The sequence below is a fragment of the Molossus molossus genome, unplaced genomic scaffold (assembly GCF_014108415.1).
Source record: "Molossus molossus isolate mMolMol1 unplaced genomic scaffold, mMolMol1.p scaffold_m16_p_20, whole genome shotgun sequence".
NCBI lineage: Eukaryota > Metazoa > Chordata > Mammalia > Chiroptera > Molossidae > Molossus > Molossus molossus.
Genome location: NW_023425356.1, coordinates 16,433,930 through 16,453,672, shown reverse-complemented (window position 1 = coordinate 16,453,672; position 19,743 = coordinate 16,433,930). Strand labels below are relative to the sequence as shown.

Sequence of the window (19,743 nt, the reverse complement as noted above, 5' to 3'; positions counted from 1 at the left end):
TAAGAATCAGGGAAGAAATATGGATACATATTAGTAAGTAACTCCAAAGGACAGCCACCTCATTTCCAAATATTAAGTACCTACTATGATCTGGGAGACAGAGTAGTGAGCCTGACATATAACATTCCTGCTCCCATAATAAATAAGACCATTTTCAATAGTGATAATTATTAAAAAAAATTAAATAGAGAAACAGAATAGTGGGTACTAGTGAAGAATGTGAGTTAGAAGACAGGCTCTTTATGTATAATGTTCAGAGAAAGTACTTCTGAAAAGACACAATTGGACTTGAGAACTGAATGATGTGAGAAAGAGCAAGTGATAACTAGATCTGGAAGAAGAGAATTCCCAGCAGCGAAACTGCGCATGCACTGACCCTGAGGGAAAAGAAGGTGGCCAGTGCGGCTAGAGCTCAGGAAGGGGAAATGAGTGTCAGAGAGTGTAATCCAGGCTATGTAAGAATTCTGTAAGGTCAAACTAAAATTTTTAAATTTTTATTCTGAGTATAATGAAAAATCATGAGGGATTTTAAGAAATGTAACATAAGATTCATTAAGGAATAAAGCATGCCATTTAGAAAGATTATCTAGGCATCAGCATAACAGTGTGGTCAAGTATAAACACAAAGTCCTCAGTAAGTCCAACAGCTTATTCTTCCCTTTATGGTCAAAAGTCCCAAAATGAAAGTTTCATTCATAGTGCATTCAAACACTTCTCAGAATACTATATTTTAAACAAGGGTTTCCATGCATTTTATACATAGCTTCACCAGAACAATCTAAAATGTTGATACCTATATACAGTCTAACAATTCAGAAAAAATAAGAAAATCCCTAAGAACAAGATATAATATTTATGAGGACAGAAAAGCTCCAACTATATAAAAAAGGTGATGAGCTGCCCAAAATCAACCAGCACAATTTCAGGCAAATGCCATAATTTTTCAACTTGAATTTTTATATTCACATATTTACTCTTTCAGCTGCTCATTTCTTTTTCTTTTTTAAAAAATCCTCACCGGGGGATATGTTTGTATTGATTTTTAGAGACAGAGAAAAGAGGGTTGAGGGGGCAGGAGAGAGAGAACAGCAATTGGTTGCCTCCCGCAGGTTCCCTGAATCCACAACCTTCTGGTGTACAGAATGACACTCCAATCCAGCCAGGGCTGCTCTTAATTTCTTTATGTAGATCTGCCTTTCCTATCCAGTGTCATTAAAAAGTCCAACATTTCTGATAATAGAGGCATCCTTGAAATAAATTCTCTAAGCTTTTTATTTGGCCAAAAATGTCAATTTCACTTCAGTTTTGAAAAATAGTTTTAGTGGTTATAGAATTTGAGATTGACTTTCTTTCAGCACTTTCAAGATGTACTCTATTGTCTCCTGGTTTGCATTGCTGTGGACACAAAGCAAGCAGTATTGCTAACCCTGTTCCTTATGCATGTCTTTTTTTATTCTGGCATGTTTTTTTAAATTATTATTTTATTTTTTTCCATCACCATTTATTCTCTCTATGACCTCTTCCACATCCACCATCCCTGTCCTCTCTAAATGGAGCCACTTTAAAATGGAGTCTGAGATGCCATCCCAGAGGAAGTCCCTTGCACGTCATGTCTCAAACCTTTGGATGTTAAAACCCCTTGGACGGGGCCTAAAGCAACACTGTGCCCCAAAGAACTATTTGCAAGGATAACAAGAAAGCAGATGTAATGACTATCAAACTGATGATTAAAGAATGAAAATAAAAAAACATTGTTTGGAGTTAGCAATACTATGTTGGCTTATATCTACTAATAGCAATGCCTTCCTTCTATTGATATAATTGTTCCCCTTTCCTTTCTCATAAACATCCCTTGCCTTTGCCTCCTAATCGGAACACTATTTGGGCTTCTGCCTGGATCAGTGCTTTCCATATAGCTATTCTTATTGACCTCAAATAAATACTGTTTATTCTGGTAGTTTTTAATACTTTTTTCTTTTTCACTGATTTTCAGCCATTCATTATGTTTCTTTATATTTATCTTATATGGGTTATATCAAGAGTCTGGATTCTGTGGGTTAATAATTGTTCATCAAAATGAGAAATTTTGGGTCACTGCTTCTTCAAATAGTTTTTCTTTCACTCCTCCTGCCCAACCCCAAAATCACTCAATTATATGTATGTTAAACATTTGATATTGTCCTACAGATCACTGGCTACATTCCTTTTATTTTTCTCTCTGTGCTTCAGTTTGGGTGGTTTTTAATGCTACGTCTTCAAGCTCACTGATCTTTCCTATGCAGTGTCAAATCTACTGGTAAGCTTGTCAAGTGAATTCATTTCATGTATTTCTCAGCACTAGAAGTTCCATTTGATCCTTTTAAAACTCTCTCTTCTTCTCATTATGTTTACATTTCCCTTTAAGTCCTTGAGCATACTTATAATACCTATTACCTATTACTTAATGCTACCTCCATCATCTCTCTTATTTCTTTGGGTGTTTCTATTGACAGTGGTTTTTATCTCCTAATTATGGGTTATATTCTTTGCATAATTAATAATTTTTAAAGGATTCTGGACAGTATGAAAATATATTACTGAATATCTGAATTTCATTTTTTTTTTCCTTTAAAGCATTTTCAATTTACTTTTGGCAGTTAAATAACTTGTGGATAGCTTAATTCTTTCACGAATTGTTTTTATGCTTTGCTAAGATAGGACTACAGCTGCTTTTACTTTAACTAAGATATGACCTTTCCATAGATTCAATCCAGTATCCCCAGTGTTCAAAAAGATGTTTTCATTTTTAACAGGCCAATTTGGTCAACTTCTTTATATTCTCATGGTTTTTTAGTTGACCATCTTTTTTTCCAAGAAAGCAATCACATGATCTGTAATTATTTATAATTTTGTTTCCAGTCCATTATCTTTATTTTATTCCTTTTCCCTATTTGGTTACACTTGTTAAAACCTCCGGAAAAATGTTAAACACAGTCGTGTTCTTGATTTTAATATGATGTCTCTAATATGTCATTAAATGTTTTGTTTAATAAAGACCTATTTTTAAATATAATGACAAGTAAATAATACATACACACCAGGGCATCTATGCATATATGAATAGGACAGTCAAGAAATTTTTAATAGTGGTATCCTATTAAAAATATTAGGGGTTTAGAATCGAATTATTTTATAGTGAGTATATGCTGTTTTAATTCATGTACATTCATCTAATACACGTATTTCTTTTCCAATTAAAACATCTAGCTACATAAAAAGAGAAAACAGAGTAAGTGAGAGAAAGGGAGAAAGGGGGACGAAAGAGGGAGAAAGGAGGGAGTAATCTATTTTATTGTTGCTTATGTAGTCTAAGGAGAAGGAAAGAAAGATACAGTAAGAAAATAAATTCTGATTCTCACTTAGAAGTGAGTAGCCAGCATGACAGAGTATATTTTATTTAATTAAAAAACAGGGTCATATTCTTGCATATGTTTCTTTTTCATTTACTGCATCACAAGTACTATTATCCTTGTCCAAATATTCATTTCCAGAACATCATTTCAAATAGCTGTTACATTATACTGTATGAATATGCCAAACTTTGTACGTAATGATTCTGTTTTCATTAATATAAATATCATTGACAAAAACTTCTTACAAGTAAATCTTTGTGCATACTTTCACTTCACTAAGATACATTTCCAGAAGTTAAATTACAAGGTCAAAGGACAGGCATATATCAAGGCTTCTTGAACCTACTGCCAATCTACCTTCCGAGTTACTCAAATTTCGAGTTCCAGCAACTATATGTGGTTTCCATTTCTTCACTCTGCCAATCCTAAATAACATCATTCTCTTTTTGTTAGTTTTCCAGGTAAAAAAAATAGAATCTTATTTTAAATCTAATTTTTTATTACTAAAGTGGACAAAGATTTTAATGTTTACTTTAACAGTATTTCTTTTTTGACTTATTCATGTATTTAGCAGGTTTCTAAATAATTGGTGGGTATTTTTCATAATAGTCTGTAAAAGTTATTTATATGTTAAGAATGATACTAACATGCTATAATATCATTACTGCTACTAACACTTCCTAGTTTGTTATTTCCCTTAAACTTTACTCATCTTGCCCTGGCCAGTGTGGCACAATTAGATGGAGCATCCTCCTGTACACCAAAAGGCTGTGGGTTTGATTCCCAGTCAGGGCATATACCTAGGTTGCAGGTTTGACCAGGTGGTCAAGGTGTGTATGGGAGGCAACCAACTGATGTTTTGCTCTCACACTGATGTTTCTCTTTCCCTCTCTCCCTTCCCCCGTCTCTAAAATCAATAAAACATATCCTCGGGTGAGGATTTTTTAAAATTTTATTTGTTTTATAATATCTTTAAGTTAAACATGATTGAAAAATTCAAAAGAAACAAGCATATCTTTAAAATGTAAATATTTCCTAAAGTAAAACTTCATCAAATATCTGCTTCCTCTACCTCTATGATTTTCCAAATTTTAAGGTGTAAGTCTTAATTTTTACCCACTTACTCCTTCTTGAGATCAATCCAAACTAAGTATTTATCCAAAATCACACAGGACAGTTTCCTCTTAGAACCTTTCATTGAGCCCTGGATAACAGAATTTCCTTCTGTGGTCAAGCTGGAGAAATTCAGTGACATTGCAGTTTAAGGGTTATATGGAGGATGCCAAAGTTGTTGGCTGGGATATTTAATCTTTTGCTCTGTTTTTAATGAAGCCTTCTATATATGGCTTTCTGTTCAGCTCAGCTTGTACGTTGCATATTCAGTTAACTTCATTCCTTGTGCTTTTGCCAACTAAGTCAGAATCATACTGAGATAAGTGTTATTTGCATGCAGTTGCCATATTAAGTGTTAAGAATATAGTGGTGAAGAAAAGAGGCATGGTTCTCTGATGGAGGAATGTACTAAGTAAGAGTACTGAATTTAGTGTAGGGGTTAAATATCACTGCTGTTGAATGTTGCCTTCAGGAGGGCAAAAGAAAAGTGCTTCCAGTTTGTCCCATGAGTTAACTCACCCGATTAGGGATATTAGTGATAACCCAGACCATCTTTATTTATGCCCTGTATATGCCTTACTACTTTTTCAGAGAAAAGAGTTTCAAATACACTCTTCAGCTCTTCCTTCAGTCTCCTGATAATGAAATTTATCTCAGTAATTCCAAGGCAAGTATAAAGGTTGAGCCTCTTCACAAAAATGGTACTTTTGCCCTTTCATAAATCTCCTTATTTAAAGGATTAGCTGAGGTATTTTGAGGTTCATATATACTGGCTTCCTATACTTCTCACTAGCCATTTCTCTAAAAGTCCAAGTTTCTCCCCTATTATCTTCTTATCTCTACACTTCTTTTTGGTTAAATTATTTCCTCCACTCAAGATGCCCTACACCATTTGTATCACCTATTAATATCTTACTCCTTTACAAAAACAACTTCCATGAAAACTCCCTAATCTTCTTAAATAAAAGTAAACTTCCTTTTCTTTGATGATCTCATCATTTCATGTTAACTGCAAACTGATGCCCTCAACTTTATAACATATTATTTGGTTATCTGCATGTGTCACTTCACTGAACATAACATAGTCCTGGTTGGTCCTTTGAGAGTGAGAACTGTGTATTATTCACCCAAAATATCTACAGTATCTTGCTTAGGGGTGTACCAAAAAAATTTAAATGTCATTCTTTACTGTGTGCATATTAGTATAAAAAGGAAAATATGTAACACATAATACAGAGAATAAACAAACACAAGGATATAATTACTATATTATGCCAGATGACCAAAGTCTTAGGAGTGTATAACTTATTAAAATTTACTTAAAATAAATAGAAAACAAAGTATCTAAACATAAGTTATTTAATTAGGTGATAAAAGACATTAAATCAGCAGTATAAAAACTTTCTCAAGTCCTGGCCAATTTGGCTCAGCGGTTAGAGCGTCGGCCTGTGGTCCAGAGAGACCCGGGTTCGGTTCCCGCTAAGGGCACGTACCTCAGTTGTAGTTTGTCCCCGGCTCTGGTTGGGTCATGCGGGTGGCAACCACTCTATGTGTCCCTTTCACGTCAACGTTTCTCTCTCTTTCTCTCTCTCTCTCTCTCTTTCTCTCTCTCTCCCTCCCACTCTATCTGAACAAAAAAAAAATGGAAAAATATCCTTGGGTGAGGATAAAAAAAAAAAAAAAATTTTTTTTTCTCAAAATTCCAGACCCACCCTGGCTGGTATGACTCACCCATACACCAAAAAGAGGCAAGTCAGATGCCCAGTAAGGATACACACCCAGGTTGCTGGTTCAGTCCCTGGCCAGGACACGTGTGGGAGGCAGTCAATCAATGTTTCTCTCTCTCTCTCTCCCCTCCTCTCTCTGGAATCAATAAAAAAAAAATTTCAGACCCAAATGGCTTTACCAGAGCTTCTACCAAGCAAAATGATTAAAAAAGAATAGTAATTCTTATGCAAACTCTTCCAGAGATGAGAAAAAGAAAGGACATTACCCAACATGTTTTACAAGAGAAACACAACCTTGATATCAAAACTAGACAAGAATATTGAGAAAAAGTACAAATACCATACACACAAAAAAGATGCAAAGACTCTAAACAAAATACTAGCAAACAAAATCTAACAATATATAAAAAGAATACAGCATCATGATCAAATTGGATTTATTCCTTTAATACAATAATGGTTTCTCATTGGAAAACAAATGTAAATCACTGTAATAAGAAGGTTTAGAAACAAAATTCTTATCAACATTTCAGAAACTTATTACAGAAAAATCACTTTAAAAAATTCCACAATCCCTGACTGGTGTTGCTTAGTGGTTAAAGTGTCAGCCTGTGCACAGAAGGGTCATGGGGGGGGGTTTGATTCCCGGTCAAGGAGACAACCTGGGTTTCAGGTTCAAACCCTGGCCCCAGTTGGGGCGCATGCAGGAAGCAATCTTTTTATATGTCTCTCTCACACTGATGTCTCTCTCTCTCTCTCCTGCTCCCATTCTCTCTAAAAATCAATGGAAAAAATATCTTCGGGTGAGGATTAACAAAAAATAAGTTCAATAAAGATTTTAAACATCTTTTTAAAATATGAAAAATAAACAGAACTGCCTTAAACTAAAAACAATTATCTACAAAACAACCTATAGCTAACATCATACTTAATGGTAAAAATCTCACTTTCTACTAAGACAAGAATGTCCGTGACCACCATTTCTATTCTGTATTATAGCCAATACAGTAAAGGGTAAGGAGACAATCTTGGATTAATTTTTTTTTTTTTTTTTTTTAAATCCTCACCCGAGGACACTTTTCCATTTTTTGTACAGATAGACTGGGAGGGAGAGAGAGGAAGAGAAAGGAAGAGAGAGAAACATCGACGCGAAAGGGACACATCGAGTGGCTGCCACCCGTACGACCAACCAGGGCCGGGGACAAACTGCAACCGAGGTACGCGCCCTTAGCGGGAACCGAACCCGGGTCTCTCTAGACCGCAGGCCGACGCTCTAACCGCTGAGCCAAACCGGCCAGGGCGGATTAATTATTGATATTATCAAGAAAATTCAAATTGAGCAAGACTGAATTCAAAATAAGTTTATTTATTTATTTATTTATTTATTTATTTATTTATTTTTTATCCTCACCCGAGGATATTTTTCCATTTTTTGTACAGATAGAGTGGGAGGGAGAGAGAAGAAGAGAGAGAGAGGGAAACATCGATGTGAAAGGGACACATCGAGTGGCTGCCACCCGCACGACCAACCAGGGCCGGGGACAAACTGCAACCGAAGTACGTGCCCTTAGCGGGAACCGAACCCGGGTCTCTCCGGACCGCAGGCCAACGCTCTAACTGCTGAGCCAAACTGGCCAGGGCCAAAATAAGTTTATTGAACAACTGTATTCTATGTTCCAGAAGTAGAAAATTAAAAAAATTTAAATACCATTTATCAGAGCATTTAAAACAATCAAAACTCTAAGAATACAGCTAACAAAATTTTTCTAATTTATGCTTGCATTGTGATGCTGTATCTTCTAATGACTGAACTAGTGTTTCCATGGAAAAATTTTATAAACTCTTAACAAAATACAAAATGACAATGACCTAAAGTTATTGAAGAATGAACAAAAGCAGGCAATTCTAAGAATAATGGGAACTTGTAAAAACAGGCAAGCATGAGGTAAGTCTTCCATTTTTAATAGCTTTTAGACCAAAGACAAAGTCCATACTAGGCAGAAGAACTAAAATCTGATAGAAAACTTGCAGTCTTTCTGTCTTGAAGAATCAGAAGCCAGCATTCTGCAGCAATTACAGCTGCTGAAAAAGAGGAAGGAGGACTCCTGAATCCAACTAAATTAAATGACCACTTCATCTCCCCCTCTCTTCTCCTCTCTTCTCTTCTCTTCTCCTCTTCTCTCTTCTCTCTCTCTCTCTCTCACACACACACACACACGAACAATATAACAGATTCCAAAGTTTCCACAACAATACTTTCAGAATGTCTAGGATATATTAAAAATGTTACCCAATCCAGTCTCAAGTGAAAAATAATCAACTGAAACTAAATCCAAGATGACCCAAGATGTTAGAAATGCAAAGATTTTATGACAGCTATTCTATCTATGCTTGATGAAATACAGGGAAGTATGTTCACAGTGAAAGGAAAGAAAGAAAATCAGAATGAAAGAGTATCAAATCAAAAATCTAAAAAGAAATTCACTGGGTGGGCTTAGGAACAGATTAAAACAACATAGGAAAGAGTCAGTGAACATGAAGATAGACCAATGAAAATCGTTCAATTTATTTAACCTAGGGAAAAAAAGATTGAAAATAAAAACAAGAGCTTCAGGGTCCTGTGCAACAATAAAACCATGTAAAATAGCCCTGGCTGGTTTGGCTCAGCAGTTAGAGCGTCGGCCCATGGACCAGAGAGACCTGGGTTTGGTTCCCACTAACAGCATATACCTCGGTTGCAGTTAAGTCCCTGGCCCTGGTTGGGGTCATGTGGGTGGCAACCAGTAAATGTGTCTTTCTCACATGATGTCTCTCTCCCTCCCACTCTATCTAAAGATAAATGCAAAAATGTCCTCAGGTGAGAATAAAAGAAAAAAATCTAAAATATATGGAATTGGAATTTCAAAAGGAGGTTAAAAAAAAAAAGTGACAGAAAAGACATTTGAAGAAATAATAACCAAAATTTTACCATCATATTTAGTGAAGACATATTCAGATTCAACAAACTTATTAGCAAAAGCTAAGCAAGATATAGAAAGAACAAAACAGGATAAAGGTCATTCAAGTTCTGACTTATCAGCAACCACAGAATTCATGAGAGAGAAATATCTTTAAAGCATAGTAAGAAAAAAAAACCATCAATAAAAAATTTTACATACCCTGAAAATATCCTTTAAGAATGAATGCAAAGTAAAGACTTTTTCAGATGAAGAAAAACAATAGGAATTTACCCCCACTGATTAGCACTACAAGAAATGCTAAATAAAATTTTTCAGGCTGAAGTGAAGTAATACTAGGTTAAAACTCAGATCTTCAAAGAGAAATGAAGAACATTGGATATACTGGTAAGTATCAGATTATTATTCAGTAAACACCTGGGTAAATATTAGATTAGTTCCCTCAATTCTATAAAATAAATATGTTTACTATTTTAACAATGTATTCTGAGATTAACAGTGTATTCGATGCAATTCACTTCACAACTATAACATATAAAGGATGGGAGGAAGAGTGTAAATGAACAGGTATGGCTGAAATCTTTTATACTTCACATAAAACGGTACAATATTAACTCTTAACTGAAAAAGTAATTATGTATAGTGTGATTCCTATAGCAACTACTAAAAAGTAGCTAGTGAATAAATTAAATAGAAACCCTAACATAGAATTCTAAAACAGGAATAACCACATACAGATAGAATTTACCTTTTCAGATTCACCATTGCCCAGGGAATCCCAGTAGGTGTATTAAAGGCAGGAAGGAGTTTCTCAGCCAATTGGACTGCTTTAATCTTGAATATCTGACATAAAAATATGAATATTCATAAATTATAGTTATCACCATTTGCTGGTCTTTCATACAATGCATACCACAATGTTCTGGGTACACGGAAGAAGTACAGGGTGAAAATGACATCTCTTTGGTACTATGTGGTGTACAGCAATCAGGGAAAATTTATATTGGATACTGAGAAAAGCTAACCAATGTATAATGGGCTGAAATTACAAATAATTGGAAAGAAAGGACAAGATTTTAGTGTTGATAGTATTTGTATTTTCAGCTGGCAAAAAATCTAAAAGCAAGCATCAGGCTATGAAATTTTCATCCATGGTATAAAAGCTTAGTATAAATATAAAAACAAAACAAAGAGACACATTCCAGTTTGGATAAATGCCCTTAAAGTACTCTAAGTACGTTTATGTCTCAAAATTTTCCATCAAGGTTTATCCAAATTATTAAAAGAAGACATTTGAGTTCACATTACAAGTTTAATTTGAGATTTACAAATGCTTCATTCCTTGTTCCCAATTGCTGCTATTTTTGGTACCTGAAACAATCAATTACCTAAATATCAGTGTTTCCAAACTTTTAAAATCATGTACTATTACCAAGACATACATTGTAAAATTTCTAATATTCTTAAGCATATAGAAATAGACAGGTTTGTGTATTCTGCTTTGGAGACTACTGACTTACAGGCTCCGAACTGGGATTAGATCATAATATCTTTTTTTTTTTTTTGTAATTTTTATTACTTCATTTTTGTTACATATGTTTTTCCTTTTCCCCCCCAGACATCCCCCTCCTGACCATACCCCCCACCCCCCACTCCAGCATTGCTGTCTATGTCCATTGGTTACACATACATGCATATAAGTTCTTCAGTTTATCTCATCCATCCCCCCCACCCACCTCCTCTTAGGTAATATCTTATTAGGAAAAGTGACACGTTCTCCTATATTCCCTATATACTCAAGCCTATTCTCGCAAATTGATCAGTTATTTATGGTACCATCTTTTCACTGCTGTCAAATGTTTTCCATAAAATATTATTAGATTCTTCAAATAAAGAAGTAGTGAAGGTCTGGAACAGATCAAAGTTCTAAGCTAAGATCATATTAAACAAAGCACACCAACATTATTGGAGGTAGAAACCATGAGAGACATATGTGCAAGTAGACAAAGAAATATGATGTTAAGATGTTTTGCAAGTCTCCTTAAATAAGACAAAACCTATTATTAGAACTTTTAATTAGATGATCTTATACATCAACAATTTACCATTTCCCTAAACACCTAATTTAACTAAACAAATCTCAACAAAAAATTAACAATTTAAGGTAAAAGTTTTAATAATTTTCTCATATTTATCCCATTAATTCACAAAACCAAATGGAAATTCAGTTCTCTTCATATTAACATTTATAAGTTAGTAAAAACAGGTTACATTATATTATAAACAGTACTGCTTTTGTTTACCATGAGGACAAAGGGACTCAGTTCTTATATAAGAACTAATATTAATGTCATGTATCTGTTAACCAAAGTTTTATATCACATCTTTTCTATATATAAAATTAATAGTCAAAATGGTAAAATGTCTTACAAACATAAATTTTTTTCTAAATAGAATGCATTCTCATTTCATTCCCAGAAGTATTCAATGACATATTTTCTAATTTCCAACTACCTGTGTCATTAATAACAATTAACATATATAGTAACTAGTTACAGTACACAGTCCCTCAAAAAGCAATACCCTAATATCATTTAGAAAAATTTCCTTATATAGTATCCTTATCTTTATTTATTTACAAATTTACAAACTTTTTTTTTGGAGGGGGTACATGCCCCTAGCGGAAACCAAACCCGGAGGCCAGTCCGCAGGCCGACACTCCAACCACTGAGCCAAACCGGCCAGGGCTACAAACTCTTTAATGAGAAATACATCATGGCTTTACATTCCCTATTTTCAGAATCATATTTTAGTAGAAAACAGCAACAGCTAATTTAAAACAAATTAGTTTTTAGTATGCAATGCAGGCAAATAATATAAAATCCAGAGTATCAATTCTTTTCCAGTCCTACCCCTCAACTACACAGCTCCTTCTACAATGCAAACAACTATCAGTTTCTTAAATATCTAGTAAATGTTTTGTGCTAAATCAGTTTCATTGTATGCATGGTTCTTAGCTGTGTCACATCAAATTTTCATTTTCTGGCTTTCCCAGAAACAAATTCTATTATGGTTCACACACACACACAGCCTTTGTGTCTCTTTCTCTCACACAAATATTATACACTCTATTATGAATGTGATTCTTTCAAGATCTTCCCAAATCAATCCACAAAGGTCTACCATCTCCTTCTCTTTAGTGGCTGTAGAATCCCCTTTTATGGATATACTGTAATTTATTTAAGTCAGTCCTCTATTCACAGACATTTGTTTCCAAACTATGTGACTATGTAAGATAAATCTCAGAATTGTTAAATCAATGGGTATATTCATTTGTAATGTGGATAGTTAATGCCAATTTGTCCTCCACATATTTTACTTATATCCCTACCAGAATCTGAGCATGTTTCCTGTATTTCTGTTAACATGAAAGTTATTAAAATTTAAATTGCCCATCTGATATGAAAAAATATATCAAAATGTCATTTTTGTTTTCATTTCTTTTATTATAAATGTGGTAGGTATTCAACACTCATTCACATCTCCTTTCAAGCATACTTTCACACACTGTAGAGGATAGAAAACTATACATAACATTTCCCAGACTCCACTCCAGCTAAGGTTCTAGATCAGTGGTTCTCAACCTGTGGGTCATGATCCCTTTGAGGGTCAAACAACCCTTTCACAGGGGTCACCTAAGACATAACAGTAGCAAAATTACAGTAATGAAGTAGCAACGAAAATAATTTTACAGTTGGGGGTCACCACAACATGAGGAACTGTATTAAAGGGACGTGGTACTAGGAAAGTTGAGAACCACTGTTCTAGATAATGGCCTAGGCATTGCCAAGTATACATAAATGTGCAGTCTTTAGAAGGGAGAGGTAAATAATCTGAGGCAGTGGTCTTGAAGGCACAGGGGGAAGGTATCTGTTTCTTCTGTGGTAGCTCTAATAGAAGTCCTAGAGACCGATCCTTCATAGATACCTTGTGGGCAATGAAGGCAATAGAGCTGATACTTGATCAGCTATATAGTATGCTTGGGCATTTCTCCTGGCTACCTGGTTGCAAGCTATGTATCAAAAATATTTAATTTCATGTCCCTCCCAAAGATTCTGTTAGCTAGTTATTACCCTTTGATAAGTCTCTAGGTAAAACAAATTATTTTTTCTGAAACTAAGCTTCTTTACTGATAAGATGATGAAAGAATATCAATAATGTTCAAGAGTCTCAACAGTATTTAAATGAAGACTTCTAAAACATTTCATTTATATACAAAAACTTTTATGTATTTAATACCCACTATGAAAAAATCTCCCAGTTATTTTTACCAGAACAAATTATAAGTAATAAAACTACACTAAAACTGGTCCTAGGTTTAGGAGAATTAGGACAGGAAGAATTATTCCTAGGTCTGAAAGAATTGAAAGAAATGGGACTAAACAGAAACAATGTAGCAAGATTACAAACAGCTTTAAAATATAAGCAATAAAACAAAGCAAGATAATAGATAACAAGAACCATGGTCGATTCTTGAAAAGGAAAGTAATATTAGAGAATTCATGTATGTGTTTTTTTCTTTATTAGATTATTTAAATTACTAAGGTAATACTCTGCAGCCTAGTAGTCAGTGTAAGAATGTTAAATAGAAGTCGAGCCCTGGCTGGTTTGGCTCAGCGGTTAGAGCATCGGCCCACGGTCCAGAGAGACCAGGGTTCGGTTCCCACAAAGGGCGCGTACCTTGGTTGCAATTTGTCCCAGGCCCTGGTTGGTCGTGTGGGTGGCAACCACTCGATGTGTTCCTTTCACATCGATGTTTCTCTCTCTCTCTTCCTCTCTCTCCCTTCCACTCTATCTGAACAAAAAATGAAAAAAAAAAATGTCCTCGGGTGAGGATAAAAAAAAAGAAGTCGAGTTTAGAATGTTAAAATGACAACCCATCTCGTTCAGAGTAAATATCACAGCCCTTTAAAAATATATAAATCTTTATAAGTGATGGATTTTTATGGCCTCACTCCCTTCTTTGCTCCCCCTCCAGCAACCTACTTCTACCCCTAACCTCTTGATCTCTGAGAATGCCATTTATGCTTTTGCTTCACTGTCTTTTCATTTGCTGTTCCTTTCAACTAAATGCTCTTATAAAGATATTCACATGACTCTCTCATCTCCTTTAGGTCTTTACAAATTTTACCTTTGCACACACTCCCTTGACCATCCTATTTGAAATGAAAAACCCTTCATCTCCTTCCATGCTGTATTTTTCTCCTTAGCACTTATCATTTTTAGTGTATGTATGTATATAAACACACACTCTCCCACATATCTTGTTTATTGCCTGTTACCCCTGCAGCAGATGGGCAGAATTTTTTGTTTTATTCAGTGTATGCTCAGTACTTAAAAGAGTATCTAGCATATGAGGTGCTCAAACAATGTTGAATGAATTAATTGAAGAAGCCAAAGGACACAGAGATTTATAATAAACAAGTAAATCATCTTCTCTCTCTTCCACATCAACCCCCACCTCCCTGAGATATCTGATGTTAATTTACAAAGGTTTGAAGCATGTTTTAAGATATTCTACAATAATGTTGGGATAATAATGACAAACAGATATATGAACCTGTTTAATCCTCACAACAACCCAATGAGATAAGTGTAATTGTTATGCCCATTTTACAGAATAAGAAACTGAGGTATAAAAAAGATAAATTAGCCCTGGCCGGTTTGGCTCAGCGGTTAGAGCGCCCGCCTGCGGTCCAGAGAGACCCGGGTTCAGTTCCCGCTAAGGGCATGTACCTTGGTTGCAGTTTGTCCCCGGCCCTGGTTGGTCGTGCGGGTGGCAGCCACTCGATGTGTCCCTTTCACATCGATGTTTCTCACTCTCTCTCTTCCTCTCTCTCCCTCCCACTCAGTCTGTACAAAAAATGGAAAAATGTCCTCGGGTGAGGATAAAAAAAAAGATAAATTAACCTGCCTAAGGTCATACAGCTAGTAAGTGGTAAGCCTAAATTTTTTTCTTTTTTTTTTTATCCTCACCCGAGGACATTTTTCCATTTTTTGTTCAGATAGAGTGGGAGGGAGAGAGAGAGAAACATCTCGTGAAAGGGACACATCAAGTGGTTGCCACCCGCACGACCCAACCAGGGCTCAGGACAAACTGCAACCGAGGTATGTGCCCTTAGCGGTAACCAAACCCGGGTCTCTCTGGACCGCAGGCCAACGCTCTAACTGCTGAGCCAAACCGGCCAGGGCCGTAGGCCTAAATTTAAACCCAGGTAGTCCAGTTCTAGAGTCCATGTTCCTGTTTGACTATTTCACTATACAGCTGACCCTTGAACAACACCGATATTAGGGGTCCACACAGTTCAAACCCTTATTTTCAAGGGAGTGTTAAGCATGTTAAACACAGATATAGACATCTAAATATCATTATCTAGGTATAGACATAGATATTGTGTGTTAGATGCCATTGAGTAGGCTCCAACTCCTGACAACCCTATGAATGAATGATGTCCATAATGTCCCATTCAGCTCCTGTAGACTCATACTATGGATTCTTTTATGGAGTCAATCCATCTCATATTTGGTCTTCCTCTTTTCCTGCTGCCTTCTATTTTTCCCAGCATTACTGTCTTTTCCAAAGAACCCTGTCTTCTTATGATGTGCCCAAAGTAAGCTTCTGTTTTTTGCCTCCAGTTATGTTTCAGGCTTAATTTTTTTTAAGACTCACTTGGTTCCTCTTTCTGGAGATCCAGGTTATCTGCAGAGCTCCCCTCCAACAACATACTTCAAATGAATCAATTTGTTCCCTATCAGCCTTCTTCACTGTCCAACTTTTGCATCCATACATAATAATTGGGAATTCGAGAATGTGGATGATTTTAGCCTTGGTCTTTAATGACACATCTTTGCTGTTGGTAATCTTTCCTAATTCTTCCATTGCTGCCCTTTCAAATCTCAGCCCTCTCTTAACCAATTGGCTACAGTATCCACTTGAATCAATGACTGAACCAAGAAAAGCAAAATCTTCAACAATTTCAATATAATAATTGTCTATGTCAAAGTTGCATTTCTTCTGCAGTCATGATTTTTGTCTTCTTGTTCAAATGCAATCCTACTTTGGCATTTTCTTCTTTAACTTTCATCAGAAGTCGTTTTAAATCACTGCAACTTACTGATATTTCTTCCATCGATTTTTACTTCTCCTTCCTCTAAATCTAGGCCAGTTTTTCATATGATACGTTCTGCATAGATTAAACAAATAGGGAAATAAAATATACCCTTGTCTGATACCTTTGTCTTTAGGAAATCATTCTGTCTTTTCATATGTATTCTGTCTTGACAGTGGCTTCCCATCCTCAGAACAATTTACACATCAGAACAATCAAGTGCTGAGGCACGCCCATTCTTTCAAAGTAACCCACAGCTTTTCACGATAGACTCAGTCAAAGGCTTTACTGTAGTCTATAAAACACTGACTAACCTTCTTCTGAAATTCTTTGGAGCACTCCAGTATCCAACAAACTCACAATTAGAATGAGTGCCTCTTTCTTTTCTGAATCCAGCATTTCTTGCTCCATATAAGGCAGGAGTCTATGTTACATCACCTTGAGTATGACTTATTTGCATGGGCAATTAGAGCAACGGTTCTATACTTACTGCACTGCTTGGTATCTACTTTCTTGAAGATTCAGATGTATGCTGAATGTTTCCAGTTCACAGGCCATTGTTTTTTCATATTTGTTGACATATTCTTTTTAGAATTTTGACAGATTTGGTCTCTGTGGCTTGAAATAGTTCTATTAGTATCTCATCTACCCCTGGTGATTTATTTCTTCCCAATACTATCAGAGCGACTTTCACTTCACTTTCTAGAATTACATATTCTTATTCATAGAAATCTTCTTCAAAGGTATCTGTTATTCTTTTGTCTCTTCTATATAGATTTTCAATATACCGTTTCCATCTTCCCTTTATTGTCTTCTGGTCAGATAATGTACTTCCCTGTTGGACATTTAGCATTCCTAATCTAATTTTGAATTTCCCTTTTATTTCTTCAATCTTCTGGTAGATACATCTTGTTTTCTTTTGTTGTTGTTGTTTTCCATCTTCTTATTGACAATTTATAATAGTTTTCTTTATCTCTACCTGATAGTTGTTTAAGGGAGTAATGGCGGGGGTGTGTGTGGGGGGGGGAGGCAGGCATCTGTAATACTTCTGATAATAAAGATAAATTTCAAAACAAAACAAAACTGTGTTCAGGATTCTAACCCTGCTTTCATCACCTTTTGCTATTGCCTCTTGCCCACCTCTAACAATTTTTATTGTTTCTTCTGTGATCCAACTCAGTATTTCTTTCTGTTTTACTTCTGGCATTGTCTTTTCGCTTACTTTCCTAATAATATTTCTAATTTTAGTTCACAGTTCTTCTTGTTCCCAATTAATTTTCTTTTTAATCCTTACCGGAGGTCATTTTTGCATTTATCTTCAGATAGAGAGGGAGGGAGAGAGGAAGGAAGAGAAAGAAACATCGACGTGAAAGAGACACATTGAGTGGCTGCCACCCACACGACCCCAACTGGGGCTAGGGACAAACTGCAACTGAGGTACATGCCCTTAGCGGGAACCGAACCTGGGTCTCTCCAGTCCGCAGGCCAATGCTCTAACTGCTGAGCCAAACTGGCCAGGGCATTCTCAATCAATTTTTAACAGTGCAAATCTATTTTTATGTGTACTTTACATCCATCTGCAATGTGATTTACATTATATTTTGGCACTGTGATTCTTTTTTTTTTTTTTTTATCCTCACCCAAGGATATTTTTCCATTTTTTGTACAGATAGAGTGGGAGGGAGAGAGAGGAAGGAGAGAGAGAGAGAAACATCGACGTGAAGGGACACATCGAGTGGCTGCCACCCGCACGACCAACCAGAGCCGGGGATAAACTGCAACGGAAGTACGTGCCCTTAGCGGGAACCGAACCCGGGTCTCTCCGGACCGCAGGCCGACACTCTAACCGCTGAGGCAAACTGGCCAGGGCGGCACTGTGATTCTTTTAATGATTTTCAGTTTTACTCTAATGTTTGATGTTAACAGTTCGTGGTCAATAGCACAATCTGTTCCCTGTCTTGTTTTGGCAGAGAAAATACAGCTTCTCCATCTCCTGCTTGCAATTACACAGTCTGATTTCTGTATTGGCTATCTGGTGATGTCCATGTATACAGCTGTCTGGTTGTCTGAAGCATGTGTTAATAATGAGCAACTTGTTGGCTTTGTAGAAATTCATGAGTCGATCTCCTTCATTTCTGACCCCTATCCCAAATTTTCCAATGACACTTGATTCTGCTATATTTCCTACTTTTACGTTTCAGTCAGCATGTCTTTTTTTTTTTGGTGTGTGATTATTTTTTTCTTGGATACTTGTATAAAAGCTTTCAATTTCCTCTTCTTAAGCCTCTGTAGTTATTAGAGCATAGACTTGAATGATGGTTATGTAGTCTGATTGACCATGCTACAACTTGTCTCAGTATTAAGGCCACTCCATTTCTTCTTTGTGTTTGTCATTTCCACCCGAGGACATTTTTCCATTTTTTGTTCAGGTAGAGTGGGAGGGAGAGAGAGGAACAGAGAGAGAGAGAGAGAAACATCGATGTGAAAGGAACACATCGAGTGGCTGCCACCCGCACAACCAACCAGGGCTGGGGACAAACTGCAACCGAGGCACGCGCCCTTAGCGGGAACCGAACCCGGGTCTCTCAGGGCCACAGGCTGACACTCCAACCGCTGAGCCAAACCGGCCAGGGCGTGTTTGTCATTTCCAGAATGGAACACTTTGTAGTTAACTGACGGAAATGTCCCATTCCGGTCCATTTTAGTTCACTAAAACCAAGCACTGCAATGTTTGGATGTTCTTTTTCTTGCTTTACAATTTCCAGTTTACCTTGGTTTATGTTTCTTATGTTCCATGTTCTGATTGTCGTGCAAGCATCATACTTTCCTTTTACCTTTGTGCACAGAAGCCACTAGACCAGTGGTTCCCAACCTTCCTAATGCTGCAACCCTTTAATACAGTTCCTCATGTTTTATGTCGGTGTATCTGCATGTGGGCGGACCCACCTGGAGATGGATAGAGGAGCGGTGTCTTGGTTCCTAAGACCATCAGATATGTGTTTCACAGGCAACCCCTGTGAAAGGGTCGTTCGGCCCCCAAAGAGATTGCGACCCAAGTGTTGAGAACCGCTGCACTAGACATCCTTGAGCTTTGGTCTAGTTGTATCATTAGCAACTAGACTTGTTCTCTGCTCTTTCCCAGTAATTGAGTGCTTTCTGATGTGGGAGTCTCATCTTTCACTACTATCTCCTGTTTTCATTTTAGACCGACTCATCATAGGATTTTCAAGGTAAAGGGTAAGATTAAAAATAGGAGAAAGAGCCTTGGCCAGTTTGGCTCAGTGGTTAGAGCGTCGGCCTGTGGACCGGAGAGTTCCGGGTTCGGTTTCCACTAAGGGCACGTACCTTGGTTGCAGTTTGTCCCTGGCCCCAGTTGGGGTTATGT

General features: G+C 36.5%; 1 protein-coding gene across 5 annotated transcripts in view; it reads right to left on the bottom strand.

The window, feature by feature from the left end:
- MAN1A2 (mannosidase alpha class 1A member 2) overlaps window positions 1-19,743 on the bottom strand; it is a 167,487-nt gene that overhangs the window by 75,922 nt on the left and 71,822 nt on the right. For all 5 annotated transcript variants that reach the window (XM_036272835.1, XM_036272836.1, XM_036272837.1 and 2 more), the window contains exon 6: window positions 9,938-10,032. In XM_036272835.1, the coding sequence (XP_036128728.1) occupies window positions 9,938-10,032 (95 nt within the window). The remainder of the gene's footprint in view (window positions 1-9,937; window positions 10,033-19,743) is intronic.